Source organism: Psammomys obesus, unplaced genomic scaffold (assembly GCF_907164565.1).
Source record: "Psammomys obesus unplaced genomic scaffold, mPsaObe1.curated_primary_1811, whole genome shotgun sequence".
NCBI lineage: Eukaryota > Metazoa > Chordata > Mammalia > Rodentia > Muridae > Psammomys > Psammomys obesus.
This window is the reverse complement of record NW_026590062.1, coordinates 7,077,056-7,105,007: the sequence shown is the minus strand read 5'-3', so window position 1 is coordinate 7,105,007 and position 27,952 is coordinate 7,077,056. Positions and strand designations below refer to the sequence as shown.

The 27,952-nt window shown below is 55.1% G+C and overlaps 1 protein-coding gene across 1 annotated transcript; it reads right to left on the bottom strand.

Moving 5' to 3' along the window:
• Positions 1 to 469: 469 nt before the first annotated feature.
• Tesc (tescalcin) lies at positions 470 to 27,952 on the bottom strand. Its single transcript, XM_055606224.1, has 8 exons — positions 27,782 to 27,952; positions 13,873 to 13,942; positions 7,986 to 8,066; positions 6,954 to 7,093; positions 5,640 to 5,701; positions 5,444 to 5,551; positions 2,736 to 2,783; positions 470 to 719 (listed from the first exon to the last, which is right to left on the bottom strand). The coding sequence occupies exons 1-8, from the start codon at positions 27,837 to 27,839 to the stop codon at positions 642 to 644; spliced, it is 645 nt and encodes a 214-aa protein (XP_055462199.1). The 5' UTR covers positions 27,840 to 27,952; the 3' UTR covers positions 470 to 641.

Below are 27,952 nucleotides of genomic sequence, written 5' to 3'. Positions count from 1 at the left end.
ACCCTGAAATGAGCAGTGACAGGCAGAGCTGCCCAAAGCTGCTTACCTGTAATAGACATCCATCTTGGTTTCCACTAATGCCTACGTTAGGGGCTGGAGTGTCCTGGGCTCAGAGCTGGAGCTCGTGCTGTCAGGAGAAGCCGTGGCAGCCCCGGCTGCAGGCGCCCTCCAACAGGAGCAGGTGCCAGCATCCAGCCAGCCATGATGGTGCTGAGAAAAGCCTGTTACTTACGTTCCAGGTCTTCTGGAAACCTGCCCAGACAGGCAGACTCCTCCTGGCTTCCCCTGGGTGGAGACCGCAGGTGGATGCCCGATCCTTCAAGGAGGTAACAGATGGTACACTAGGACCAGCAGACAGGGCATGGGGCCTGCCTTCCTCACCAGTCTCTGCCTGCTCCTCAGAATCAGTCTTACCTCACCAAGGACCAAGCTCCTTTAAGGGATGTAAGGGACGGAGGGGATGGCAGGCTCATTAGGAAACCTTTATTGACATCATTAGAGATAAAAACATTGGAGTCCCATAACCCGCACCCAGAGGGAAGGATGAGGGAAGGGCAATGGTTGTTACAGCAGCTTAGGCAAGGGGCTGGGCAAAGGGCCTCTGCCACTCCCAGCTTCCAGCCACCTTCTCCCTTTCGTGGTCAGTGGCAGAGGGCGATAGTCTCCATGTTGAGGAAGCGGATGTGCATCTTGGTCTCGATGTCGATACCCTGCCAGATCTGCAACAGAGGGAGTGGCGTCAGGAAGCCTTCCACCACTGCCAGACACCTGCCTGAGCCAGGTTCCCCCGCCTTCCCACCTGCTGCTTCTGCCAACACTTGCTGATAAGAAGCAAGGTAGGTTTAGAGGCCGAGCTAAGTGAGGAGCAAGTCCTACCCACGCGTCTGTCTCTACTCTGGCTCTGACCTTCAGGTGGTTAGGATGAAATCCTGAATCCAAGCTCCTCTCGTTGGATGGGCTCCTATCTCACTCCCCTGCCTGTCCCCTCCCTGGCTCTGAGAGTCCCACGAAGCGCAGTTCCAGGGTTGCCCCACCCTGCTGCCCACTTTCCAGATTCAGACTGGGCCAGCCTCGTCCACAGAGTACTATGCAGACTATTAGGGGCTGTGACATGGGAGGGCATCTGCTTCAAACTTCTGCTCAGGTAGAGTGACACTGCTGTGGAGACTGTCGGTCTGGGCCAGTAGGGCCTGAACATTGAGGTCATGAGGCCATTGGCCTGCAGGACAAAAACTTGTCCCACACAAGATCACCCTCTCTCCAGTTCCTTGCCAGTTAGCAAGTGCCTGATGATGGAGGAAGGACAGAAGGGCTTAACAGGCAGGTGACTCCTGTCTCCCCTGTGATGTTGGGATGCCACACTGCCAGGCTGTCACTCAGCATCTACAGAGACACCCCCTGGGCTCCCCAGGGTGAGGTAGGCCTTGGAGCCAGGCCTCCCACTCTCCCCTGCACTGTTCCTTCGGGGACACGCCAACAGTCCCACTTCTCCAAGGGCAGCCCCAACTGTAGGGAGTCTGAGATGTTCTCTGAGAAAGATCCTGGATCCATGATGAATTCACCCAAGTTCTGTGAGAGGGCACAGTCCTTGGGAGCGCCAGAAGGGACAAAGTGGGGAGCTGGCTTCTGCAGAGCCCTGGGGAAAGCAGCAGGGTTGGTTTGTCACAGCAGCAGGAGTCTTACTCTAGGCCAGGCCAGCTGAGAAGATGCCCCTGCCTCGGCCTCCTGGGTGCTAACACTGCACCTGTGTGCCACCATGCTGCACTCAAGGCAGCTGCCCCCGGTGTCCGCGTCACCTCCCTGGATGTTCAGATCCCAGTGCAAGCCCGAGCAGATTCACACACTAGCAGTGCTGGGCCTCCCCTGCCACACACCCTATCTGGCCTTGGTTGTGGGCCTCTGGCAGGAGACAAGTGACCTCTGTCTCCCCTAAGAGGCTGGGGCTGAGCTGCCTGCCTGCAGTCGGCCTCCCTTGGGTGAGCAGAGGGCGGACTTAGAGAAGAGTGGCCCACTCTGGCCCTGCTAGCCAAACCCTATGGTCTTCAGGCTCCCTCCCTGCACAGGCCTTGGCGGAGCCTGTGTGTTGGGAAGCTGGACTGGGAGTTCCTAGGTCCTCCTGTGTCCTGATAGCCCTGCCCACCTCCATATCCAGATGGCCTTGGAGACATGATTTTAGCCTTTTCTTCTTCCTGCTTCCAGCTAACCTTCCAGGTAACCATCACAGCAGCCAGGAGCCAGCCTTAGCACCCAGTCCTGGAATGTGTTTGTCACAGTGAAAGCTGTCCACCAGACTGGCTGCAGATGCCATCACAGAATGCCATCACAGGAGGGGGCACAGGAGAGTGGGTGGCCACTTACAGCACCCAGCAGGACACTCTAGGGAGGCAGAACTCAGGCACATGTCACCGGCTCCAGCCTGCTTGCAGAATGCTGGTGTTTGTCCAGGTGTGGAAAGTTTTTAGAGTCTCTCAGAATCCCTGCTGTACTGTGGAAAGGGACTGCTCCCAGGAAAGGGTGCTGGTGTCCCAAGAGAGACTGAATTCTCCCATCTATCTGCTAAAGTCGCAGACCACACAGCAACACTACCCTTTCCACAAAGCCAAACACGGCACTTCACGTTCCTAGCAAGGCCTACCTATAGAACAGCCCTGGTGGGCGCCTGGGATCTGCCAACAGCCGCAGCCGCACAAGAGCCCCCTGCCCAGGCCTTCCCATCATTTCCCCCTGCCACCTACCTTCAGGAAGTCCTCAAAAGTGATCCCCTCATACACCTGGTCCGGCTCCTGAGGACAAGATTGTGGACAGAATGAGCTGCCAGAGTCTCCCAGGTTCTTCTGAGACAGGCCACCTCCTCCCGGCATCCAGAATACAGAGGCAGCATTTTTGAGGTAGGGTTAGAAAAGGGGGAGTCATTTGTCTCTAGCCAAGGCCAGTCTTCTTGGAACTCCAACAGAGGCTGAGGCCATATCCCACCAAGCTCTCCCAGGAGGGTCAGAAAAAAACGGGGGGTGGGAGGGGCCCCGGCATGGGTTTTCCTTCCCAATACAGCCTACCTCACTCTGACCTTAGAATGCCAGCCACCAAGATACATCCTGCCAGCCTGGGTCCTGCCTCAGCTCCTTGAGCCGATAACAGAACTATTCTGGGCTAATCTATGCTCACAGCCCACTGGAGTAAAGGGGAAGGGCCTGGAGTACCCTCTATGACCACCCTTGTGCCCATGAGTCACCATGATAACCAGGGAGTGGGGAACAGAGGGTGGCTTCAGCCAGGGGACTAGCATGCTTGACAAAGCAAGTCTCCAGTGGTGGAGGGGCGGAAGGCATGATACCGGGGCTCAGTACACACACTGAAGAAGTCCTCAAAACACTTCCCCCAGCAGCCCCCTGTGACAGTGAACATTAGTGCAGGGCGCCAAAGGTCCTTGCTGGGTACTCGGGGTCCCCTGCACTGCCCTGGCCCGTCCTTCACGGCTATCAAGGAGCTAGCCTCTTCTCAGTGTGGAAAGGCGCTGAAATGTACACAGAGCCAAGAACAGGAACCCCACAGAGAGTAAGTGCCTGCAGCTCCCAAGCTTGTAGAAGTGTCTCCAGCCCCACCTGTGTCTCTCTCTGCTGAGGGGAAAGGAGGCCATGTCTAACCAAGGCCGTCTGATGGAACTGCGATTGGAGTCTGGGGCTAGGCTGGAGCAGCATGCATAGGGCACTGGGTTCAAAACCCAGACACCCAAAATGCAAGCGACCCAATACAACAGAACAGCCACACACACATCCACTGGCACTGAGGAAAACCTCCCAAAGGTGGTTCCCTCAAGGCGCTGGAGTGGGCATGGAGAGGGAGTGACCTTTCACCCTCTCCTGGTTGCTCCTGGGGACAAGAGTCAATGCCCTTTTAAGGTTTCTTTGTTTCTTAAAGCATTTGATAAAAGCCCCCAGTTTTCCACTGGCCTGGGCCTGCCCTGTCCCCAAGGGCCATTACTCACTGCTCCTCCCCCTCCAGGGCACCAGGCTCCCAGGCTGAGTGAGGGGAACTAATTATAGACTCCCACTGTGGGGAGCAGAGCAGGAGGGTAGTGCTGGCAAGGACAGAAGGCCTCCTGGGGAGGCCAGGATGAAGCCTCGCCCAGCGGCCCCACCCTCTACCTGCCAAGATTCCCTGCACAGACAAGGCCGAAAGATAGATGGTACTTAGAGTCCCCGCCTGAGTCAGTAAGTGGCTCTGGAAGAACATCAAAGTGGAAATAGTGGGTGGCTCTCTGGTGACTGGCATGGTCAAAAGCATCAGCCATCGGAAGCCAGTGGCTGCCCTGACCCACAGCTCAGCCTCAGAGTGGGGTGTGTTGAACTGGCTGATATACGGCCTGTGCTCCATAGGTAGACACACACGCCAGACTCCCTAGTGCCTCTGTCCCTGCCACACTGGGGATCTGCGCTGGGGACGCCTCCACCTCCCAGGCAGAGTGGATTTTATACAAATCAGCAGGCACCAGCTGCCAACAATTTTACTACAGCAAATTAAGAAAAGTCACCAATTGAAAGTGGAGTGGGATGGGGAGTCATTTAGAGAAGGAGAGTGTAATTAAACCAAATGGGTGTTTGGCTCTGACACAGTTACAAGGGGAGCTCCATTCTCCACTGGGTCAGGGCCCTTCCCCAGGGTGGTTTGCATGTTTTACCAGGGCCCAGTTGCCTCTCTGAGAGAAGCACAGATGGATACAAGCCAGGAGGTCTGCTCTGCCACCACAGCCTCTGCAGAGCGAGGACCTGATCCTCAGTGACAGGCCTAGAGGGCAGGGTCTGGCATGGAGCTGCCTCCACTCTGAAGCTGTTGGCAATACAGGTGCAGAGAGGCCAGAGCTTTGCTGGAAGCTCCCTGCCCACAGACGTGGCCACCTACCCACCCTAGTCATTGGCTCCATCCCCAACCATGCAAGAGAGACCCCACACAGGAAGGATCACAAGCTCTGCAGACTCTTTAGTGCTGAGCCTCAGTTTCCCCACCAGTAGAATGAGGCTGAAACCATGAAACGGTGTACACACAGGACCGAGCCTCTATTCTGCAGCCTTCGCTCAGTCCCTCTGCTGCCCCCCAACACCAACGGTTTTTACAAACGAAAGGTGGGGTCCCGGCCTGAGAACATTTCTCTCAGTGAGGATGCTGCATGTGTGGACCACTGTTACCAGCACTGCCCCTCGGGGCTGAGGGAGGCCACAGCGGTACCACCTAAGCTCCAATTTACTGCATCATGAAGCTCTACAGACCCGCAGTCTCCCGAGAGTGGAAAGAGCTTGTGCTGGGTTCTGACCTCCCAAGAAGCAGACTCCAGCCACAGGAAAGGCATTGTGAGCACGTGCACGTGCATGCTTTTGTCTTTGTGTCTGTCTGTCTGTCGGTGGGCTCCTGCTCCCTACCCTTCCTACCCTCTACCCCAAGGGGCACTCACCATCTGCCCCACACACACGCTGGCAGCCTCCATCATGGCTCCGTCTGCAATGGAGCGAGCTGACTCCTTCTCAATGTGAGGGTTTCCGGAGAGCAGCTCCTCCACTACCTGCCAGTGGGGCGGACACTTGGTGACCTTGGGAACTCCAGGCTGGCCCGCAAGGGGGGAGGGGCGGGACCAAGGGAGCACACTTTACATTTCTGTATTCTTCCAGGGTGATGCGGCCATCACTGTCGGAGTCATACATATGGAACAGAACTGCAGGCGGCAGAGGAGGTAGGAAGGAGCCAGTTAGTGAAGCCAGGAGTGGGGCCCGGACCCCTGCTCCCCTGGACTCCCATTCTGAAGCTATACCAACTGAACACTAGACGTTGTGGCAAGATCTGGATGCCAAAGCTTTAGAACAGCTGGGCACAGGGCCTGGGACCTAACTGGTCTCCCTAGTGGGATGCCTTGAGCAAGAGACTTCTCTAGGCCTCAGTTTCCCATTGGGAGTTGGAGGCAGCACCTGCCACCCCAGCACACTCCAGACAAATGTGACAGGACTGGACATCTCATGAGCACAAAGCTTATCAGGAATTATCTTAAAACATCAAGTCCCAAGTCCCACTTCCCACATCCTGATTGCTGGCTGGTCCTAGGTAGAGCCTGAGGGTGGCCAAGAACTTAGCAGGGCCTGGCTGCCTTCCTCAGCCTTGGCGGTGGCCCCACAGACATGAGGGGCCAGAGTGGCCACTCCCTGTCACTCCAGCACTCTGCTCTGGCATCTGTCAAGAACCAAACACCCAGAACCAGGCAGAGAACTTCCTGGCCACAATGTCCTAGCTGAACCTGTGAGAGCCAGGCTGCCGAGGTCTACTTCATAAATGGGTTGCCAAGGCCCATACGTGTTAAGCCGGGGATCCTGAACCAGTTCAGACCTGTGCTACTCTGATTTCATGACTCTCACCCCAGGCCTCACAGCAAACAAACACTGGGAGCGCGGGTACCTGCTGAGTGGAGGAGGCCCAGGGGACACCCAGCTTCTCCCAGAGCTGCAGCGCTAAACATAGCCAAACACCCGGAGTTGAGGTAAAGACCACGGTGGCGAAAGGAGACATGACTTGGACAACTGCCCACAGCACACCATGGGGCAGCAAGCAGGTGCAGGACTCAGGGGCTCCCCAGGCCCAGATGCAAGGTTCTGTCTGCACCTGAGTCCTCAGCCCACAGCTACCCATACTCAGTCAACATGCCATTCCCCGGGCTCAAGGCCACACAGCTGAGTGGAGGGCCTCAGGGGAAACCCAGGTCTTTTAACACTACATCACCTCTTAGTCCCTGGCCCCCTATCCTGCAAGCCCGATGCTGCTGGGCATTTTAAGAGGCTCCCACAAAAGTGCAGCTGCAGAGAGACCACTCCACACTGCCATTCAGGGACTGAAGGAGAGACGATGTCCCTCCTACAAATGGCCTCGCCTCCTGCTCTTGGGGATCCTGGCACTCTGAGAACTTGGGACCTGGCACGCACATTTCAGCTTCTCCTTCCGGTGCAGCTCCACCTGCTCCTCGCCCAGGGTGGTGTCGATGGGCCGGAAGTAGGACATGATGGTCAGGAAGTCCTCAAAGTTGATTTCATCGGCCAGGCCGCTGGCTCCCTTGCGCAGGTTCCTAAGGAGGCAGCATGGGAAGGGAGGACCTCAGTCCATAAAGACATCTCTTGAGATGGCTCTGACCTCTAGATGTGCAGAGGACAGTGGCGTGTACATGCACACATGACCGCACAAGTATGTACACACACACAAACGTAAGCTCATGACAACATGTTCCCAAGAACCTGCACCAGAGCCGCCTGCCACAACTCCTCTTACTCCCATCAAATGACAGACCATCATCCAATCGGATCTCTAGAGTCCTACCAGCTAGGGCTGGAGCCATGCCTCCAGCATGTGCCCTTAGCCATGGCCACAGGTGGGAGGGGAAACTGAGTCTGAACTTCCTGGCCCACAAAAGCCATGAGAAGTCAATGCTGAGCTTGGGGCTGGGGTCATATCTGTGTGGGAGAGTGCCTGCCTGGCACACCCGAGGCTCTGGCTCCATCCCAGAATCACGGGTAAAATGTAAAATGCAAGGCTGGGAGATAGCTCAATAAGGGAAGTGCCTGTCCAAGGATTTGGTGCCCCATAATCCCAGTTCTGGGGAGGTGGAGGTCAGAGGATCCCTGGAGCGCCCTTGGCTGGCCAGCTGGGCCAAGTTGGCAAGCTCCAGGCCAGTGAGAGGTCCTTCCTCAACAGAGAAGGTTGTCCTCTGGCCTCCACGAGCACGTAAACATACATGTACACCTGCATACATGGGAACATGTGCAAATGTAAAGAAGCAAAACCAGGGAGCCCTGCTAAGTTTGGAGTCGTTTGTTACAGGGCCAGCAATGGCGGACACAGAAGTGGAGGGGGCCCAGGAGAGCTGTCCAAAGCCAGCCCACCCAGGCTCTGCGTTTAATACTGAAAGCAGTAGCCCCCATCAGCCAGCCCCCATCAGCCTGCCCCCGGGAGGAAGCACACACCTGTTGTCGAAGAAGGCACGGATGATTTTGGATCGGATCGGGTTGAGCTCCAGGTCAGGGACATTGTTGAAGTTCTCCTTGCTGTATTCCAGGATGCACGGGAGAGACAGTCAGAAGAGAACAATCCTCAGTGCCACCCTGCGCAGGCGGTGTGGTGTCACCTCCCCAACAGCCCTACCCTCTCCCCAGGCCTCTTGCCTGCACACTGGATGAGGATGGGAGGACTGAGGGAGCCTGACACTTGGAGGAACCTGTGAGGTGGGTGGGACACTCACAGAGTGTCAGCAGAGACAAGATCTGCAGCTCCGGGCAGTCATAAGGCCTGCAGGGGCCGCTGTGAGCTCCAGCAATAGGATACTGGCCTGAAGGACCTTCAGGAATTAGACTCTCTGGGCATTTCATGACCTCGCACCTCCCAGCACGTGCCCAAGAGAAGCAAGCACAGATAGTCTCTACAGGAACAAGGCCCATAGGAACCAGGGAAGGGCCAACAGAATGTCTGCTCCCAGATAAGTCGATAGCTGAACTTCAGACTGCCCACACAGAGGAATATTACACAGCCAGGAAAAGAACTGGAGTGCTGATACCCACTTTAGGAGGATGAACCCTAAGATTGACACTGTTAGAAAGGCATTGACATGAATAGGTCACATGATTTCATTTAAACAATGTGTCTAGAAAAGGCTGAGCCACTGAGGTTTCAAAAAGCAGGAGAGGGGGTCCAGAGCTGGGGGAGCCAGGTGGCACCTTAGGGGTGGGGGCGGGCTTCTCTTGGCCATGGACACAGCCACATGTCTCAACCGCCTGTCCTCATAGGAGGGCCACAGCCTCTATCCAGGCTGCCTGTGCCTGTTCTATGGCAATGACCTTCTGAGGGATCTAGGGCACAGCCCTGTACTCCAGGGGGCAAGAACGAATGCTCAGAGTGGAGAGGGCTTGGCTGATTAAAACAACAACAAAACAAAACAAAAAACCTCAGGACAAAAAAAAAAAAAAACCTCAGGACATTAGGGGAGGGATGTGACACCGGAATAGACTGAGGCTGTTTGAGTTGGGAGCTTCACCTCACAAGAGAGGCCTCGGGCTCCAGACACAAGCAGAAGCAGGTGACCAGATCTCTCTTGTTCTCACCACTCCCGGGGCAGCTTCCTGACCCTCTCTCATGGCTGGACTGGTGGCATCTAGCCAGACAAGAGCTGATAACTAGACACAGCCAGCTTTCACATTCACCAGAGCCCGGTGTGGAGGAAGAACACATTGCAGACAGTTGTCCAGGTGTGATAGGTGTCACTATATGACCAAACAGTAGATTTGGGCAGGGTGGGTGTAAAAGGAACAGGGGGGAGGGGGTGCTGGTGAGATGACCCAGAGGGTAAAGGCTCTTGCTGTGTAAGCCTGGTGACCTGAGATCAATTCCCAGCAGGAAAGCACCAACTCCACACAGTTGTGTGAACCCACAGTAACACCTTTAAGAAGGAATCCAGTCAAGTAGGTGCTATGGTTCAATCAGTAGTCCTGGGTACTTGAGAGCTGAAGCCTGGGCCCTGCAGCCAGCCTAGGGAGCACAGAGATACCCTGTCTCAAAGACAGCAAAAAATCCAACAGCATGGAGGCACATGCCTGGGATCCTAGCCTGAGGAGGCTGAGGCAACAGGATCACAAGTTCAAAGCCATTCCCGGCTCACGGACTCTATCTGATGAGAACCTAACCAAAAAAGGGAACAAAGCAAGGACACACACTGCCACTGAGCCTCAAGAACATCAAGCTCAGGATGGAAGTCAGCACACGTGGAGTCTGGTTTCCAGGGTGATGGGGGTAGGTGACAAGGAAAGGGTTTCTTTCTGGATGCTTAAAGTGACAGTACAGCTTAAAATGGCTGGGAATGATCTCTCCCCAAAACTACTAAAAACTTTGCCTTTGGTTTCGTTAAAACAGTAAGAACCACGGCACAGTCCATTTCCACAGAGGAAGTTTCCACACAGGATAGCGACTGCCTTTGCAACTGGCAACCAAGAGAGAAACAATAGAGGAAGGCTTAGGGCCTGACACCCAAGGTCTCTGCCCCACCCCACACAGTTTTGCTAGCCTCCAACAACCACAGAAGGAAGCAAGAGAAACCAGACCCTGGATGAGGGAGTCAAGGTTACCATGGAGACCATCAGATCAGTAGAGGCCCTCCCCTTGGTGGCCTCTGCTCAGATGACAGTCACAGGGACTGTGTGAGCAGTGAGGCCTGCAGCAGGTACCTCACCTGAGGGAGCCCTGCCCGGTGCTCCTGTGACACAGAGAAGGCCAGTCACCTGCCAGGCTCAACCAGCTGTGGCAGGTCACATGGGAACCCAGGTAGAGCAAAACCACGCTCATACCTCTGGCGTTGCCCTGCCCACTTTCCTCACTCCACCTCCGCAGATACCTGGAGACCCACACTCCTATCCCCCTCCTACCCCACGCCATCTCCAGCCTCAGATGTCCCACTTGTAAGATGGGGATTGTGTGACTACCTGGATCGCTGAGGCAGGAGGATGGTTAGTTGGAAGCCAGCCTATACAGCTTAGCAAGTCCCTGTCTCAAAAGTAGAAAAAGGACTGAAGGTAAGGTTCAGGTACAAAGCACTTGCTGGAGGCCCCCAAAAAGGGAGGGGAAGGGAGAGAGGAGGAAGGAGAGCAGGGTGGGGCTACTGCCCACGTGTGATGTAGCGGCCTTGGTCTGCAAGCAGTCACTCACAAGAGGTAGATCTGGCCATCTGGTAACCAGAGGCCCCTGTCCTGACAAAGAGAAGGCAAGTCTTGGGGCCAGCGCTGGGCCAGGCTCAGTGGAACAGCCTCGGGGTCTCTGTCTCCACCCTAGAGCCCTGCATGATAGCAGGTTACTGCCCTTGAATGGAGTTGAGCCACTTACCGTCAGTCCAGCACGGCCGCCCTAGTGGCCAGTGAAGAGAAGGGGCCCATAAAGCCCCAAGAGACACCCACCTTCCCTGCCTTCTCCAGGGCAGCTTGAAGCCCCGGGGATGCCCAACCCCCACTTCTACAGTGACCTTCCTGTGCCAGGTCACTGGCTGTAAGGCTCAATTCACCCTCACACCCACAAGTGGGGGCAGTGATGGGTCCATTTTCATAGACGAGAGCATGGGGGTCCAGAGAGGCCCAGCCAGTAAGTTGTGCTCACGCAGCTGGCTAGCAGAAGCGCTCTGGCTCCAGGGAGCACACCACCACTACCCGGCCCCTTCCAGGTTGTACCTTTTTGCTTTGGAAAGACTTAGAGCTCTGTGGGCACCCACTCCTGCCCAGCTCCAGCCTGAGCCCCTTGGGGACTCACAAAGAAGGTAGGACAAGCACCCAGCCACAGAGGACACAGAGAACCAGGAAAACCACTGAGGCCAGGGCCAGCCTCTTCTGTAAGCCCAGTGTAGTAGGCCAGTTTCCGGTGGCTTCTGAGTCCCAGCTCAGCTGCCAAGGTCACTCATAGGCCGAAGAGCAGAGCCCACAGTGGGCCCCACATCCTGCCCTCAGGCTCTCTGGTTTCTGAGGGCTTCCGTATCCTGAGGGGCCATGGTCCTTCCTTTTCATGTGCATGGCTCTGCCAAGTCCTCCCAGCACTCACTGCTGGGCAATGGGGAAACTTCACTGCTGGGCAAAGGGGAAACTGAGGCCTCGCTGGGACTCTTCAGGGAATGGACCATGTCTCACAGGGTAAATATCTCCCCCGGCAATGCTGGACACAGGACTGGAGGATGGAGGGCAGGAGGCAGGGGGAGGTGTGACAGAGGACTGGAGAGGACTGTGAGGAGTGATGGCTGAGTAAGGTGGGTAGGACAGTCACCCCAGACTCTGGCTAGACTTGTGCACTTTTTGATGGACCAAGCAAGAGAGTCAGACAGGCAGACACCACAGGGCAGCTCTGGGAGCAGGCAGGCAGTCAACAGGGCAGGCCCCATTCACTATTACTAAAGAGCAAATGGGAGGGCTGAGGGCTCTCACCTTGGGCCTCCAATTGGATGTGTGGCTAGAATGTGCCATGGCATTTGGGCTGAGGCCTCGGTCAGGCACACAAGCAGGCAGGAAGCATGCAGGAAGCATTTCAAGCCACGGCTTCCTCTAGGGAAGTTGGGGGTGAGCGCCTCTCCCCTGAGAACCCAACCTGAGGCAACTCTCCCTGCTACAGCCCCAAGGAGCCCGGCCGGTCACGCTGCTCAGGGTACACAATGAGTTGGCTTAGACACTATAGCCTTCTTGGAGTGTCCCTGGGCACCTTCTGTGTGAGCGCACACATGGGAGGAGTCCACCGACCATAAATATTAGCCACGTCAATAGCAAGGGTGCTACCCACAGCACGGGGTCCCTCAGCACCCACTCACACCTTCCTCAGACCTCTTCCTCAGACCCAAAACTTGAGCCCCTCCCCCACAGGACTTAGGACTTCTACACCCTCCAAGCAGGTCAACCAGGCCCGTTCCACTCTCAGGTGGGGTGCAATAACTTGGCCCATTTGCTGAATGCCTGGGAGCCGCCTGTGCGCATCTGTGGGCCTGCTGCTCAGATTCAAGCCCAAAGAATCTGCTTTATACAGGCCAGCTCAGAGAGAGAGAGGCCCAAAGCCTCGCAGCCAACAGCTTGAGGGTCAAGGGGTTTGTCCACCAGGTTCACCCCTGCACCTCGAAAGTCTGAAGGGATAGAATTAGACTCAAAGCCTCTCTCCAGGTAAGGCTGAGTCTGACCAAAGAGCCTGCTCCTTCACAATGCTAGGCAAGGCAAATGTTTTGTTACTGGCCATGACAGTTGGCTCAGAATGAGGCACCTGAGCCTTTGAGAGCCAGTGAGAAGCCAGTTAACTTCACAGGGTGGCCAGGCTTTTCCTCTGGCCTCAAAGGGCAGGACAGCAGCTGCTCTTCACATTGTGTCTTGGATAACCTGTGTGGCAAGTTGAGATCAGAGGCCACAGAGCCATCAGACCATAGGGGAAACCTTCCGGGCGACACTCTGAGTCAACAATGTGCCTTTGTATAGCAGGCAAGAGAACGTGAGCACACACATAGTTCCTTCAAAGGGCAGAACGAAGGCCATCACTGGAGGAGGCTGCCTCCCTGTGGCCCGTGCTTCCGAGTTTCAGTGACAACACCTTGAGACCCCACGTGTATTTTAGGCCACTGTTATCTGCTAGAAAGTTTGTGACCCTCACTTTGCAGGGTCTGGTGGCTCCCACCTGTCATTCCAGCTGCTCAGCAGGTAGCAGGATGACAAGTGAGGCCAAGGCTAGCCTGGGCAACTTAGTGTGAAACATCTAAGGGAAAGAAGGAAACACAAAGGGAGCTGGGGCTGTAGGCCAGGGTAAGGTGCAGGGCCATGTTCATCCCCAGCACCAAAAGATAAACAAGTGACGTCACAGTGGAAAATGTCAAGTTCCCCATCAGAAAGTGGACACCGACACCCCCCTCATCTTGTGCAAGGCTGGAATGACCCAGAGGAAGTAAAGTCTAGAGATAGGCCCATCAGGGTGACACCAGCGCCCTGGCACACAGCTCACTTAGCTGGTTCTCACACTCCCAGTACCAGGGAGGATCCAGCAGGTGCTCAGGGTATGGGAGACTTTAGGACAAGTCCAGATCACACATGACATAAAGAAGTTGAGCAGGGCCAGGGGTCTATCTGTCCCTCCAACCCCCGCTTCCTTGGCTTGCTCTGTAAGTACCTGATTCTGTAGAAACAGAAAGGACCCCTTCCTCCTTCCACATCTTGTCTTAGAAAGAGTCAGGAGAATTTAAACAACAGCTTTGCTTCAGAAACTGGGACAGCCCTTGGACCCAGCCCAGAGCCACGTGCACCCACGGTAAGAGAGAGCAGGATAACGGACAGAAAATAACCACAAGCCCCGCTGGGCTGCGCATCTTACCGAATGGTGGGCTGGTCCCCACTCAGCTGCTTGAACCTCCGGTGCAGTTGCTCTATTTGGTCCGAGGAGACTGAGAAGAAGGGGGAAGGGAAAATGGGAGAGAGGAGAGAGAGGAAAAGGGAGAGAGAAACAGATCATTGACATTGAACTTGAGGCAGTCGAAGGCCACGGTAGCCTTGTGCCCTCCTCCTCACTTGGCCACTGCCTTCCCTCTTGTGACTCTGCGGCATCTCTTTTGACCGAATTAAACCACAACTGAGGGACACAGCAAAGCCTCCCTTTCTGCCTGCTGGGGCAGTTCTGGGTTCATCTTCTCCCTTACAAAGACCGTGGCCATTATGAATGACAGCTGCTGGTGGAGGCCAGGGACCAGCCAGTCTCCCAGGCTTTGTCCTCCCACCACCCATGAAAGGAGACCTTGTACCTGACTGTTTGCCCACCCCACCTCCGCCATCCTGTCCTGGATCTGTCTGTGCAGCTAGACTTGGCTGGGAGCAGCCAGTTAGGGAGAGCAGAAAGAGAAGGGAGAAGTTGGGCCTGGAAGGATGTCCCCGAGACACACCGTGCCCCTGCTACAGAGAGCATGGCAGTGAGTGACCAAAGCGGGGGTCCACATGGCCATCTCTGGCTTTCCTTTTGCTGGCTACCTCTCAGAAGGCTGAAGACCACAGCACTAGCAACCCTATCCAAAGCATCTCTCCTGACATGGGACAACACGTATGTACCCAGGTGCCTGACACTCAGTGCATTCAAGTCCTCTTGGGGACCATGTCCAGTTCAGGCCAAACTGGGTTGGGGACCTGCCAAACCCACCTGTAATCACCTCATCCACACACCTCCACACACAGTCCTACCTCTCATTCTGAGACCTAACGGGCCTGTTAACAGGCCTCCTGCTGTCTTGGAGTCTTCCTAAGCTCAAGACTCGGTTTATTCAGGAATCCACCACACTGAGTTCTCAAGCGTCCCTGGCAGCCGCTGCTCACCAGGGAAGACTAGGGGAGGCTGCCAGCCCGGGCGAGGCACCTCTCCAGGCGTTAGCTCATCGATCCCACACAGCCCGGGCAGGCAGGGCTGCATCCCCACGCCGCATGTGCAGTCACGGATGACCGCAAGCTGAGTGACATCCAGGACAGTATCTACCTTTCTAGAGAAAATGATGGCCATGTACGTCACCGGCAAGACAGCAAGCAAGGTGACTGGGCTCCCACGGCCAGTGTGCACCTAACAGAAATGAGAAGGGCCACGGGATGTGTGTGGCCTTGTGGCTGTGCTGTGTGAATCACTGTAAATTGGAAGCCACCAATACACCTAGCAGCGGCAGAACCACCAAGGTGCAATAGGGGGATGCAGCCAACTGATGGGATTCTATACGGTATGGAAACTAGGTATCGTATGTAACACAGAACCAAAGAAGCCAGACGTGAAAAGGCGTGTGCTTCATGATGCCACCTGGGCGGAGCTCATACTCTGGAGGCCCTGGCCTTCAGGGTTAGGAGTCAGGGCAATGGCTGCCCCAGGGGACAGAGTAATGTGAACGGAGTGTAAGGGGGCGCTTAGGGAGCAGAGAATATTCTCTGTCTTGATGCTGACACAAGTGACACAGGGGTCTCCCTGAAAGGATGCAGAGCTTCATGCTTATGGGTGACATGCTTTTTGTCGTTGTTGTTTTGACAGGGTCTCATGTAGCCCAGGCTAGCCTTAAGCTTACTACGTAGCAAAAGGTGAACTTGAACTCCTGATCCCCTTGCCTCCATTTCCTGAGCACGGAGATTACAAGTATGTGTTACCACACCCAAATTATTAGGAGTTGGGGCGGAGCCTAGTGCTCTATACTCCCCACCCAGGGGCGCAGCGCTTTCTGATCTCCACAATTTACCAAAAAAAAAAAAAAAAAAAAAAAAAAAACTTTATCTGCCAACTTGAGAACTTTGTGGGGAGGAGTGGGCCCTCCCCACAAAAAGAATCCCATAGGTGAAATGAGAATCCCATAGGTGCAGAAAGTGTGTGTGCAACCCCGCTGCGGCCCACCACCCTCACAGAAACGCTTGGGAAGGACCAAAAGTGCCTCTGATTTGGGACTGTTTTCAAAATGTCTCTCTGTGCCCGGGCTGCGCCTGAACTGAGCCCAAGCAATCCTCCTGCCTCGGCTTCCCGAGAAGACGCAACTGTAAGTCCTGTTGGATCTTCAGCAATTTCTCCCGCCCGCCTAATATGAAAGTGTGGAACTGTACAGCGGAACTGGGTCACACCCCAATCACGAGAACACCCAGGATTATTCTGTCTTGCATGACATCTATCCCAGACAATGGTGCACACACCCTCCAGCCAGCAACCCAACCCCAGGCTAGCCTTGAACTCTCTATGTAGTTGAGGATAACCCCTCAGCCTCCACCCAAGTGCTGGGACTACAAACACGCACGCCCGGACCTGTCTTAGACATTGCTGGGATTGAACCCACGCCTCCATGCATGCCAAGCAAGCGCTCTACCAACTAAACCACAGCCCTTGAAAAACTATTTTGAGTATCTAGAGTCAATATTTAATGTTCCCAGCCTGTCATCAAGGGGCAGATCCAACCAGCCAAAATGGCACTTCCTATGAGGTTCGTGTTGAATGCACAATGGCCACGATGGCAGGACAGAGCTCGCCAGACTGGGACTTGAGGCTTGCCTCTAGCTCACCCATGTTTTCCGGTTTCTCTCCGTACAGTGCGTGGGCTTCAGCCATAAAAACATTTCCTGGCACATGGCACAGTCCATATGGGACAGCAGACGCTCACAAAAGCATTAATAAGTCATCCTTGGCTTGGTGCTCTGGTCCAGGCACATGTGGTCTTATAAAGGACACACTTCCCCTTCCCTTTTTCCTTTTTCTCCCTTTTGGAGACAGGCTCTCATGAGGCCCAGGCTAGCCTCCAACTCATTTATTTAGTCAAAGATGACGACCTTGACCTCTGACCTTCACCTGAGAACAGGGAATACAGTCATGTGCTGCCAAGCCCAGCTTAAGCCATGCTGGGGACTGAAGCCAGGGTCTCATGCATGCTAGGGAAATGTTCTGCTAACTCAGTTATAGCCCTAGCTCTTCAGTCTACATTATTCACCTGAGACAGGACCTTACTGATAACTCACTATGTAGACCAGGCTGGCCCCAAACTCATAGAGATCCACCTGCCTGCCTTTGCCTTCCCCAGTGCTGGGATCAAAGGTGTGGCCACCATGCCCATATACTTAAGATAAGTGGTAAACTGTGCTTCCTGGCTTTCTAATAACATCGGACCCACATCCAGATGTGATAAATGTTAGGAATATATTTTCTTTAGTTCACAATATCTAAAATACTACCATGTCAACATGTAACCCACATAAAAGAATAACCAGGCCTTAGGAGGCTATGGGAATTCTGCACCTCACATTTCACTGGGAAGAAAGACTGATGGGAAAGACAAGGTGTGAGGGAATGTCTTATGGGGGTTCCCTGCAGCATGAGACGGGAGGCATGGGAGGGCATAGTGGCAGAGGACCCAGGACTGGTGGGGAAGGTGAACACAGGGGGGAAGGGGGCAGGGTGAATTTTGCTGGCTTTATCCACTGGGACAAGTTTTAGAGTCTTCACCTTCAGGGAACAGGACTCCAAGCCAGGAACCAAGACCTGCCACATGGCAAGACTGAGAGTAGACCCAGAGAGGGCCAGGACCTGTGGGAGCCAGCTGGTAGAGCAAACCTGGGGTGAAGCAGTGGGGCACTGGGACGGTCTGCTCTCCTCAGGGGCTCCCTAAGCCTCCCTGCCTCCTGCTATCCCCAGCAGCAGCCTGAATAGAGAGGCTCAAAGCCACCAGGCACAACCAGGTAAGATCTGAGGACTTCCTTTCCAGAGCTCTGTGGCCCATCATCCCCATGAGACGGGGCTAGAGCTCTTTCCCACTACACAGAGGATCAGCCCAGGCACAGGCCAGAGCCTCGGAGAGGCAGCTTTGAGCCCCTTCTTCAGCAGGCATCGGTCTGCCTCCTCCTCTGAGAAAACAATAACACCTCCCACCTCCTAGGAGGTGGCTTCCATGGTGACTTGCCTTCTCAGTCACAAATGCTATTCACAGCTCTCCAAGGTGGCAACAGCCCTGTCTCCTGTGGATGACTGATTGTATGGAAAGCAAAATCCACAGCCCAAAATCCTGCTCAGCAGCAACAGAGGCGCCTTTGGGACCCTCACTGGTATACAGGGTGGTGGCATCAGTGTGCATGGTCCCAAGGGCCACCTGGCCCACGTGTCTATATGTCAAGCATCCAACTCCATGGAAATGGAGTCGACTCCATGGAAATGAAACATGGACTCTTGCTCAGCAAGGGCCAGGAGGATAAAGATGGATAACAGGTGGACACAGTGTTTAACTGGGTGATGGAATGTTCTGGAAATGAAGATGGTGATTTAGAACACTACCTGCAGCGAACCCACCAGAGTTACTTCACAGTAGTTAAGATGGTCAGTGAGTGAGGGTGTCCATGTGTGTGTGTATTCCTGTGGGTGCATGTGGAGGGTGAAAGGTCAACACCGACATCTTCCTCCGCCACTCTCTCCCTTGTGTTCTGAGCCAGGGTCTCGGCCACTCTCTGCCTCCCCAGCACTGGAATTAGCTACATGTGACTATTTTTTATGTAGGTGCCAGGGATCAAACCCTGCTCCTCATGATCACAGGGAACTCTTCCTAAACTGATAAATTTTCTGTTATATGAACTTGGGTCCCACTTGAAACAAAACAAAACAAAAATCAGTGTTTATTCTGCAGTGTTTAGCTCTGCATCTGGGTAGAGAAATAAGAGCCATCAGCCTGGCTGTGACTGACTTGCTGGGCCCAGAGCAACCCAGGTCTTCAGGGCTTTTCTGCTGGCTTTTCTGCTCCACAGGGAGGCCACCTGCGGCTCCAGACACAGCAGTGACTAATGCAGGGATGGGAATGGGGGGGGGGGGCAGGCCGGAGATGGAGGCTGGGCTTCCAGAGCTTCGCAGGGGATCTGTGCCAGCTGCCCTCTCTCGTGAGCGCCCCTCCTCCACTGGCTAGCACCCTGGCAGCCGCAGCCCTGGTACGAACCCACCATGTTGGTGTAGAGTTTAAACTCTGAGGATGCACCCGGCCGTTTGAGGGGGGTTTTCAAATCCAACAGGGGGGCAGGAGCACAGACCCTCAGACCCTCTCTTCACACAGACTTCAGGCAGGTGCAAAAGCCACAGACTGAGTCCCCAGGCAGAGCCAGCCCACCTCAGCGTGGAGACGTCACCTGTAGCCACCCCGAGCACCGAGGGTCTCACTGGGGTCTCTTCCTCTGCACAGAACACATCCTTGGAAGGGGAGTAAACATGACTGGTGGATTGCCTTCACTCTGCCTCACACCCTGCACTCTGAGCAAGCGAGGCCATGCTGGCAGCTGTGGGAGTGGGACAGCACAGCTCTGAGCATCATAGTGGGGGTGGGGCGGGCTGCCTTCCTGGATCTTCACCAGTCGCCTTATTTTGGGAATACAGAGAGTGACAGCCTGACTTGAGCAGGAGCTGAGCCTGGGCCGGGCAGGCAGCACACCCACTTCCCTGTTCGGGAGGCAGGATCAGAGAGGCAGCGTGGCTCCCTGAGGGTCACACAGCAGGAGGATTTGTTCTTCCTGCCGAGTGCTGTGCTCTGTGCCAAAAGCTGCAAGCACCCAGAACAAGGGAGCACATTACATTTCTGCATTAGAGTGCAGCCATTCAGAAGGGTGAGGGCACCCTCTATCCAAACAGACATTGAGAGAGTGGGCATGACACAGAGCAGCCTGGAGACAGCTCAGCCCTGCCTGCAGAACTATCAGCTCCAGATTTAGCCCAAGGCTGAATCAAGTGGTGGGAACTTACCTCACACGCAGGGGAAAGAAGTCAGAGAACCTGGGCCTGCTCCTGAGGGCTAGCACTGGCTCCACCTGCCACTGCAAACAGGTGGCCACTGGAGAAAACCAGGAACCACTTTAATAACCAGCTAAGCTTAGAAGAAAGGGTTTTCTCTGAGCAGGGGCCTCAGGCACACACCTGAAAACCCTGTACTTCTCAGAGAGGCTAAGGGAGGAGGACCACCAGCTCAAGGACAGCTTGGGCTGCAGGACAAGATCCTGTCCCAGGGAGGAAGGAGGACACACCCAGAAGCAAGGAGACCAACACCCACTGGGTGACAAACAGAAGCTTCGAGATGGTGTTAGAATAGCTGCAAACACTGATGGCTAAAGGTTGGGGCTTTAACCCACCGAGAGACCTCCCTGGCCTTGGGTCTGGGCAAGCTTAAACCAAGACCCCACAAAACACTGAACCTCGAACAGTAGCCTTCCACATCAGGTGGATCAGACAGGTGGGTTCTGCCAGCCACAGGGTGAGTGGGGCTGGGAGGAGGGGATCGAGGCCCATGGTCCAATCAAATCCTGAGCCTGTGCTACAGCTGGTCAAAAATGTGTGGCACTGAGGAGTATCCCAGGGCCCAGCATGGACTAGTGGCAAGCACTTCCCATGGACCTCCCCAGCTCAGCCCCAAATTGAGAAGTTCATATAGCAGATTGGTCAGAACCCGACACTTAGAACAGATGCAAAGCACCTTGGAAATCACTTCTGTGGCTCAGGATGCACAGGAGCCCCTTGAGAGGGAGAGACAGACATAGCCCCAGCAGGAGATGAACTCTAAATCTAGCCAAACCACACAAGCAAATGAACCAAAGAAAGATACTCAAACTTCACAGCATGAGCCTAGAAACAATTTGTAAGTAATTAGAATTTAAAATTGTTAATGGATGCCTTAGTCAGGGTCACTATTGCTGTGATGAAATACCATCACCAAAGCAACTTGGGGAAGGAAGGGTATTTGGCTTACACTTCCATCGTTGAAGGAAGTCAGGACAGTAACTCAAACAGGACAAGAACCTGGAGGCTGGAGCTGATGCAGAGGCCATGGAGGGGTGCTGCTTACTGGCTTGCTTCCCATGGCTTGCCTCAGCCTGCTTTCTTACAGAACTTAAGATCATCACCCCAGGGATGACCCCACCCACAATGGGTTGGGCCCTCCCCCATCAATCACTAATTAAGAAAATGACTTACAGCTGGATCTTCTGGAGACATTTTTGTCAACTGAGGTTCCTTCCTTTCAACTTGACTCAAGCTTGTGTCAAGTTGATATAAACTAGCCAGCATAATGGGTAAAGGCTGAAACCTAGCTGAAGAGAGAATTAATGAATTGAAAGGCAAACCTAAGGAAATGGTGCTGAATGTGGCTCAGAGCAGTGAAGAAAACATGAAAGAAGGGTCAAGAGGTGTTCAAAAGACAACAAGAAGGTCCAACATATTTATAAAAGGAACCACTGAAGGGTAAGATCACTCACAGGAAGGCAATATTTTTGTGATAGAAGATATGAGTCTTCTTTAGAATGAAATAGCACAAACCATTCCCAGGTATGATCATATAAAAACAATGATACAATTTTAAAGCAGAAAGAAAATAGGTAACAACAACAAAAAACCATTAGACAAAACCTAATTTATCAATAGTAATCCAAAACTGGGGGTTAGGGAATTATTCAGCAAGATAAAATTTTATACCCAGCTCAATGTTCATTCATAGACACCAGCAAAACACAGTTCAGTTTATAACTCACAGATCTTTGCTGAGAAATCTGCGGAAAAATGTATTAAATAAGAAAAGCACAAGGGGGGGGGTGTAAAAAAAAAAAGAAAAGAAAAGCACAAGGAATCCACAAGGAATAGTGTTTGCAAGTATAACTGTTTGCCCCAAAAGAATAAATTAGCCAGCTTGTAGGCTTCAGAAGTAAAAACACATAGCCAGGCAAAATTTAGCACAAAGGCAGAGATAACAGCTCACTTTAGGTATGTCAAAGAAAGAGATGGGGAAATTATTGATGTAAAAATTGCCATGCAGGGCTGGCAAGATGGCTCAGAGGTTAAAGGTTCTTGCTACCAAGCCTGTGCTGTGGGGTATGCACACATAAGAGCTGGGGTGCACGAGCACACACGCATACACACACACACACACACACACACACACACAAATATAATTTAAGACAGTTTTTGTTGTGGCCAGCTGCAGACATTTATCACTCTCTAATTAGAACAACTTGAAAAGCTTTGGATTATGCATGTTTCAGGTTCTGCATTTTTATGGATGAGGTACCTTAGGGATGGAACCCAAGTCAAAGCACAAAAGTGATTTTATGTATTATTTTATTTTATTGTTTTCAGGCAGGGTTTCATGTGTGCCCAGGCTGGCCTCAGACTCCATATGTAGCTGAGGATGCCTACATCTCCCAAGTTCTGGAGCCACACTACACTGGTTTTATGTGGTGTTGGGTTATTGGACCTAGGGTTCTGTGTATAGCTAGGCAGGCAAGCTATGGACTGAGGCAGTGTGTGTGTGTGTGTATGTATTTGGTTAAGACAGAGTTTCTCTTCTCTTTGTAACCCTGGCTGTACTGGAACTCTCTCCATAGACCAGGCTGGCCTCAAACTCATAGTGATCTGCTGCCTCTGCCTCCCGAGTGCTGGGATTAAGGGTGTGCACCACCACAGCCTAGCCTCTCTCTTGCTTCTGTGGTGCTGGATCTGAACCAAAAGCCTCCCTACTTAGACAAGCACCCCAGCACTGTACGTGTCTTGAGTGCTCCTGTCACATGAGGTCAGAGGTCGGTGCTCAGAAGTCTGTATTTTGGAATACTCTAGATTTGAGACAGGTGTTCAGCCCCTGCTTGCCAAGAGACCCTCTTACAGCTGTACACTTGGGGCAAGACACTCCCCACAGATGGCCCTGACGCACAGCCGGTCACCTCTTGAAGGGGCTTTCAGAGGCTCAGCCTCCTCAGCAATGCCCCTGCCTCCTGCCTTTCCTTCTGGAGGACTTTAGGCCCTGACATGACCTCGAACACTTCCTGTCACCTCTCAAGTAGAAGGCCACTTGTGACAGCATACCCATCCATAAGGGACAACAAAGGACCTTTTTGTCCTGGTGCATAAGGTAACCGCTGCTACCATCGGAAATGCCCGGCCGACCTTCTGGCTTTATGAATTAATAATTAAGTTGGAACAAGTGACAGGCTGCCTGGTAGGACTGTTCCTCCCTTGGGCCCTGGCCCTGCCTTGTTTCTAGAGCTGGGTCTTTTAGAGGTACGCAGATCCCACACCCTTTAGCTTAAGGTACCAGGGACCAAAGCCCTTTAGGATGTAGGAACTCCTGATCTGTGCATACGGCATTCAATTTGGCCTGTCATCTAGCTGTCTGGTCTGTGTCATCCAGCCAGCTGTATGCCTGAGCAGCTCTGATTAACCTCCTTGCTACATCCGGGGGTGGAAGCATTAGCTCAAAACAAAATGCCATGCCCATGCAGGGTGGGAAGAAACACGGGGGAGCTCATTATTGCAGGTCCCCGAGCTGGCAACTCCAGCAACTGCCACCTGCTCTCCCACAGACAACACAAGTTTCTCTTTGGAACAGCTGGGAGCCACCCAGGAAGCCCCCAGGAGACAGACAGGGGGTGGCTCTCACTCTAATCTAACCAAATCTCATCACCAAAACATGCAAGTTCCAGAACATTCCATATCACCCAGAACCCATCCTATCAGCCCTTAGGCCCAATGCAACTCAGTATTACCAGCTTCTTGCTGTAACGTACTTGTCTCTCCTGGGCATCCCAGGGACCTGTGCAGCTGCAGGTTCTGTCCTTCACCCTCTGGAGTCTCTCTCTCTCACTCTGCCTGCTCCCTCCCTTTCCCACCCACCCCTACACTGGAAACCGCTCTAGAGGATCTGCTTTGGATTCAAACCCCGGCATCTGAGCTCAGCCTCTGTTCTGTCTGTAAACTGGCCATAAGGATCCCGCCCTCAAGGAGCTTTTACAGGGGGCGATGCTGAGCAGCTGCTGGTTGTGGTGGCGCACACCTGTAGTCCCTGCACTCAGGGGGCAGGTGCAAGAGGCTCTCTGGGAGTTCAAGGCCAGTCTGGTCTACAAAGACATTCTAGGACAGCCAGGACTGTTACACAGAGAAACCCTGTCTCACAAAAACAAACAAACAAAAGAAGTAGATGTTTTAATTCTGTCACTCCCTACCCCCCATTTTCTAGGGACAAGATCTCTCCATACAGCCCAGGCTAGCCTCAAACTCATGCTCCTTGTATTGGGATGATAACAGGTGTGTGCCCCCATACCAGGGACAGGTGGCTTGTGATGGTCCGGTATTGAGAACCTAGAGGGATGTGGAATAAGCCCCCTTTTGTGGGGTTCCCAGGGTCGACAGCCTACCACTGCTGGGGAAAGTGGCCTTGGCTGGCTGCCCTCAGGCCTTAGTGGCTGGCTGAGCACAGAAGTGTCAACCCCATGCCATGCCAGCTTCCCTCAAACCACACTTTTCATCCAGGGCCTGCAAGCGTAAGGAACAATGGACAGGGGCCACTCTCAGACAAAGACACAGGCCAGAGATGGGATGATGCTAGGAGGCTCAAGCAGGAGAGCCCTGAGTTCAATGCCAGTGTGGCCTACATGAGAAGACTTTCTCAGAATTTTGTAAATGGGGGAGTCAGAGAAGCACTTGCCTAGCATGTGTGAGGCGCTGGGTTCCAGCATAGTTCTGTAAGACAGAGAACTATGGTGCAAGAAATCACCTCTGGGGAATTAGATTCAGTGGAAAGGAAAGACAGAAACCAGGCTCCAGCCAGCCTTGGCTCTCCCCTGGAGAGGGGACTGTCCCTCTCATCCATCTGCGGAGCCTCCATGACCTCATCCATGCAATGGGCCAGCAGTGTCCCCAGCAGGGCCCAGGAACAAGACCTCACTTGGCTCTTGGCAAATGGCATGGGCCTGAGCTGGTCCAAGGTTCCGCTGCTTCTGGCAGCTTCCTGGCCTCTCTGCAGGCGCGGAGAGATGGGAGACAGACCCCCTGCCTTTCCCAGGAATCCTCCTGGCTGCTTTCAATCAGGAGCCCAGGAGTGGGGCACAGACTGAGGGAGCACCCCAGGCTAGCTCAAGACCTCCAGGGCCCTAGGCTGTGTCCCGCCTGGATGGAAAGACTGTTAGGGAGCAGTCTAGGCAGGCACCTGGCTTGGTGGGAGGGAGGCTTGAGATATGAGTCAACCAGTGCGTTCTCACCATGGAGGGAGGCGACATGTGGTGCCCCATGTCCGGTGCAGTCGGCTGAGCCCCCCCCACCCCCTGTCAGGCATATTTTCCAAGGGGTGGCTCAGGCTGGCATGGACAAGGGGCCTGCAGGAGGAGGTAGCCCTCAGCTCAGTGACACTTTCTGGGTTATGAAGGACTCGGCGACAGCCCACCCCACACCCTGTGTGAGCCCCGTGGGGTCTCATTGCCAACCAGCCACTCTGTGGAGACCGAGGGCACATTTTAGGGGGAGGCAGTTGATGGTCTGAGGAGGTGATGGGAGGAATGGGGGCGCTAAGGGACACTGGGTCTGAGCACGTCCACCAAGGCCACATCAGAGCACCAGGCAGGGCAGTTGTCTGGAAGGAAGCCCTAGACTATGGTGGCAGGAACTTTGCCCTGAGACAGGACAGAGAAAAAAACATCTGAAATCTTAACCCAGGGCAAAGTGACAGTTGGGAGTCTCCCATATAAACAGCAAAATCAAGTTGGGCAGAGTGGCCCAGCATCGGGAAGGCTTGTGCAGAGGTCCTGGGGTGAGGAAAGAAAAAGCAAGCCACCATGGCAGCCGGCTCCTGCCCTGGAGATCATAATACATGGTGGGGACTCTCCATGCCCCAACCCCTCCACTCCCGTCTGTGGGACTGCAGGCAAGACACTTCTCTCTCTGAGCCTCAGTTTCCCTCCCGAGAGGAAATGGCCACATCTCTACTACCCTTCCTGGAAGATGAGGGTGAAGACCTTCTGGGTGTCTTATAAAGTGCTCGCTCAGGGTTGGGGGTGCAAATCCGAGTGCAATGGGTCCACAAATTGTCACAGTCAAGCCCTGTCCAATCCCACACCAAGCCCAGGGCCTTCCTCCCTAATGTCACCTCCCAGGTCCACACAACTGCTCAGAGAGCAGAAAGGACTCCCCAAGACTGCTGTGCAGACTGAGCCTGGAGGACTGCTATGTCACCCAACACTCTCACTGACATGACCAACTGCCTCCTGCCACAGGGCCTTGGCACCTGCTACTCCAATGCTCTTGCATGGCTGGCTCCTTCTTAGTTATCTGGGCCACCTCCACATCCTCAAAAACCCTCGTTCATAAAGATTTGTCCAATGGGTGAAAGTGCCCAGACTGTAACCAGCCACCTTCAGGGCCCTGGGGACCCCAGGAAGCACTATCTCCGGGGTGTAACCTCAGATCCGCCTCCCAGGCCCCTGCCTGTTGGACTTGAATTCTGAGCCCAGGCAGCAAGAGGAGAAGCCGCCCCAGCCTCCTCAAGGCAGCCACTAAGCCTGGGCGCAGCATCTGTCACCGTGGGAGGCTGGGCCCAGGAAACTGACAAGGCTCCCAGCATGCTCTGCGGCCCATCACTGTCAAACCCACGGCCCGCAGGAATTCCCCCAGAAGGCCCTGGTTGCTACCAGGGTGGGGGACCCAACCTGCACCCGGAATGCCAGCCGTCTCCGCACCAGCTGGGACAATCGGTCAAACTGAGGCAGGAGGGGGCGGGGACTCCTTCTGTCCTCCATCACGTGGGCCTCGGGAGGCGGGCTCACAAAACTTTTGGTTTGTGGTTAAGATGAATTCACAGAGGAAATACAAAAGGGGGGTGGGGTGGCGCACTGCCCTGGGAGACTGAGGCAGGGGAGGGTCCAAGATCCCAACAGCCTGAACCCCACGCGCTCCTGCTTGCCTCTCACACAGGCAGGGCGCACACGCTCCTGCATGCCTCGCACACACAACCGCACCCACGGCTGCTTGCCTTGCACAGTGCGCGCGCACAACGCCCCTCGCAGACGCTCTCGCTCGGGCCGCCCCTCCGGGGGCGCCGTCGGGCGGTGTAAGTGACTCTCGAGGATCCGCCGCACACCCTTGCCTACCGCCTGCAAGGGCGGAGACGCGCAGCACTTGGAGACTTTCTAGGACTTTCTAGGACTGCACCGGCCTCTCGGGAGGCGGCTGGCAGGGGCACCCTCCTCGGGTGGGGCTGACCCGCTGCTGGCGACTCGGCAGCACCCTCCCACCCACCCACCCCCACACCCCGCCTCAGCAGCCACGGGCCACCAGCCTCCCATTGCACGGAGGAGGCAAACGGACTCAGAGACGACGCGAACCGATCGGCCCAAGGTCACACAGGCTCCTGTCCGGCCACCCGCCTGCCCACTCTGGCGCACGGCCGGGACCACGCGGCGCTTCCGAGCCCAGGGTCGAGCGCGGGGCGGACGGGCGCTCGTCCACGCGTGCCCCGCCCGGCCTCCCCGGGTCCGGGGGAGCGCGGGCCAGCTCGGAGGACGCGGGGCGAGGGCGGGGGACGCAAGGGGAGGCGGGAGGGTGACCCCCGCCTAAGGTCACCGCGGGCCGCGCGGCTCCACCCGCTCCCGCCACTTCCAAACTTTCCTCCGCCCTGCGCAGCCCGCAAGCCGCAGACTTGCAGGTGCGGCGCGCGCTCAGCGCTCTCCGGGGCTGCTTGGCGTCGTCCCTCGCACCACGACCACTGGCCGGGCTCCGCGCCCGGCCAGGGAAGGCTTGGGTCCTGTCGCCTCCGGGGCCACCATCTCCCCCTCCCCCCCCCCCCAGCCGGGGTCCCGGCCCACCCCTCCCCGCGGCGTCGCCCGCACCTATCCGTAGCGGCGGGAGAGCGAGGCACAGAGAGGGCCAGCCACTAGCCCAAGGTCACACAGCGCGGAGGCGCCAGGCGGGGGCATGCAGGCGACGGCCCCCGCGCGCGAGTGCCCGGCCGCCGCGTGGTACTCACAGCCGGTCTTGCTCTCGAGCTCCCGCACCTCCTCGGACGCCGAGTGGGCAGCGCCCATGGTGCGCGGCGGGGCCCGGGGCGCCCCCTGCTCGCAGGCCAGGGACTGCCCGCGCTCTCAAGCCGAGCCGGGACGCGGGGACAGCGGCGCGGAGCCGGTTCCGCGTGGGGCCC

What these genes read in the sequence shown, in the direction of transcription:
- Tesc (XM_055606224.1), bottom strand. Translation starts at nt 27,839, where the DNA reads ATGGGCGCTGCCCACTCGGCGTCCGAGGAGGTGCGGGAGCTCGAGAGC. An exon ending in CCGGAAGGAGAAGCTGAAAT is followed by an intron (nt 5,702 to 6,953) that starts GTGCGTGCCAGG and finishes TGCCGCCTGCAG; the next exon opens with TTCTGTTCCATATGTATGAC. An exon ending in CCCTGGAAGAATACAGAAAT is followed by an intron (nt 5,552 to 5,639) that starts GTAAAGTGTGCT and finishes CCCCACTGGCAG; the next exon opens with GTAGTGGAGGAGCTGCTCTC.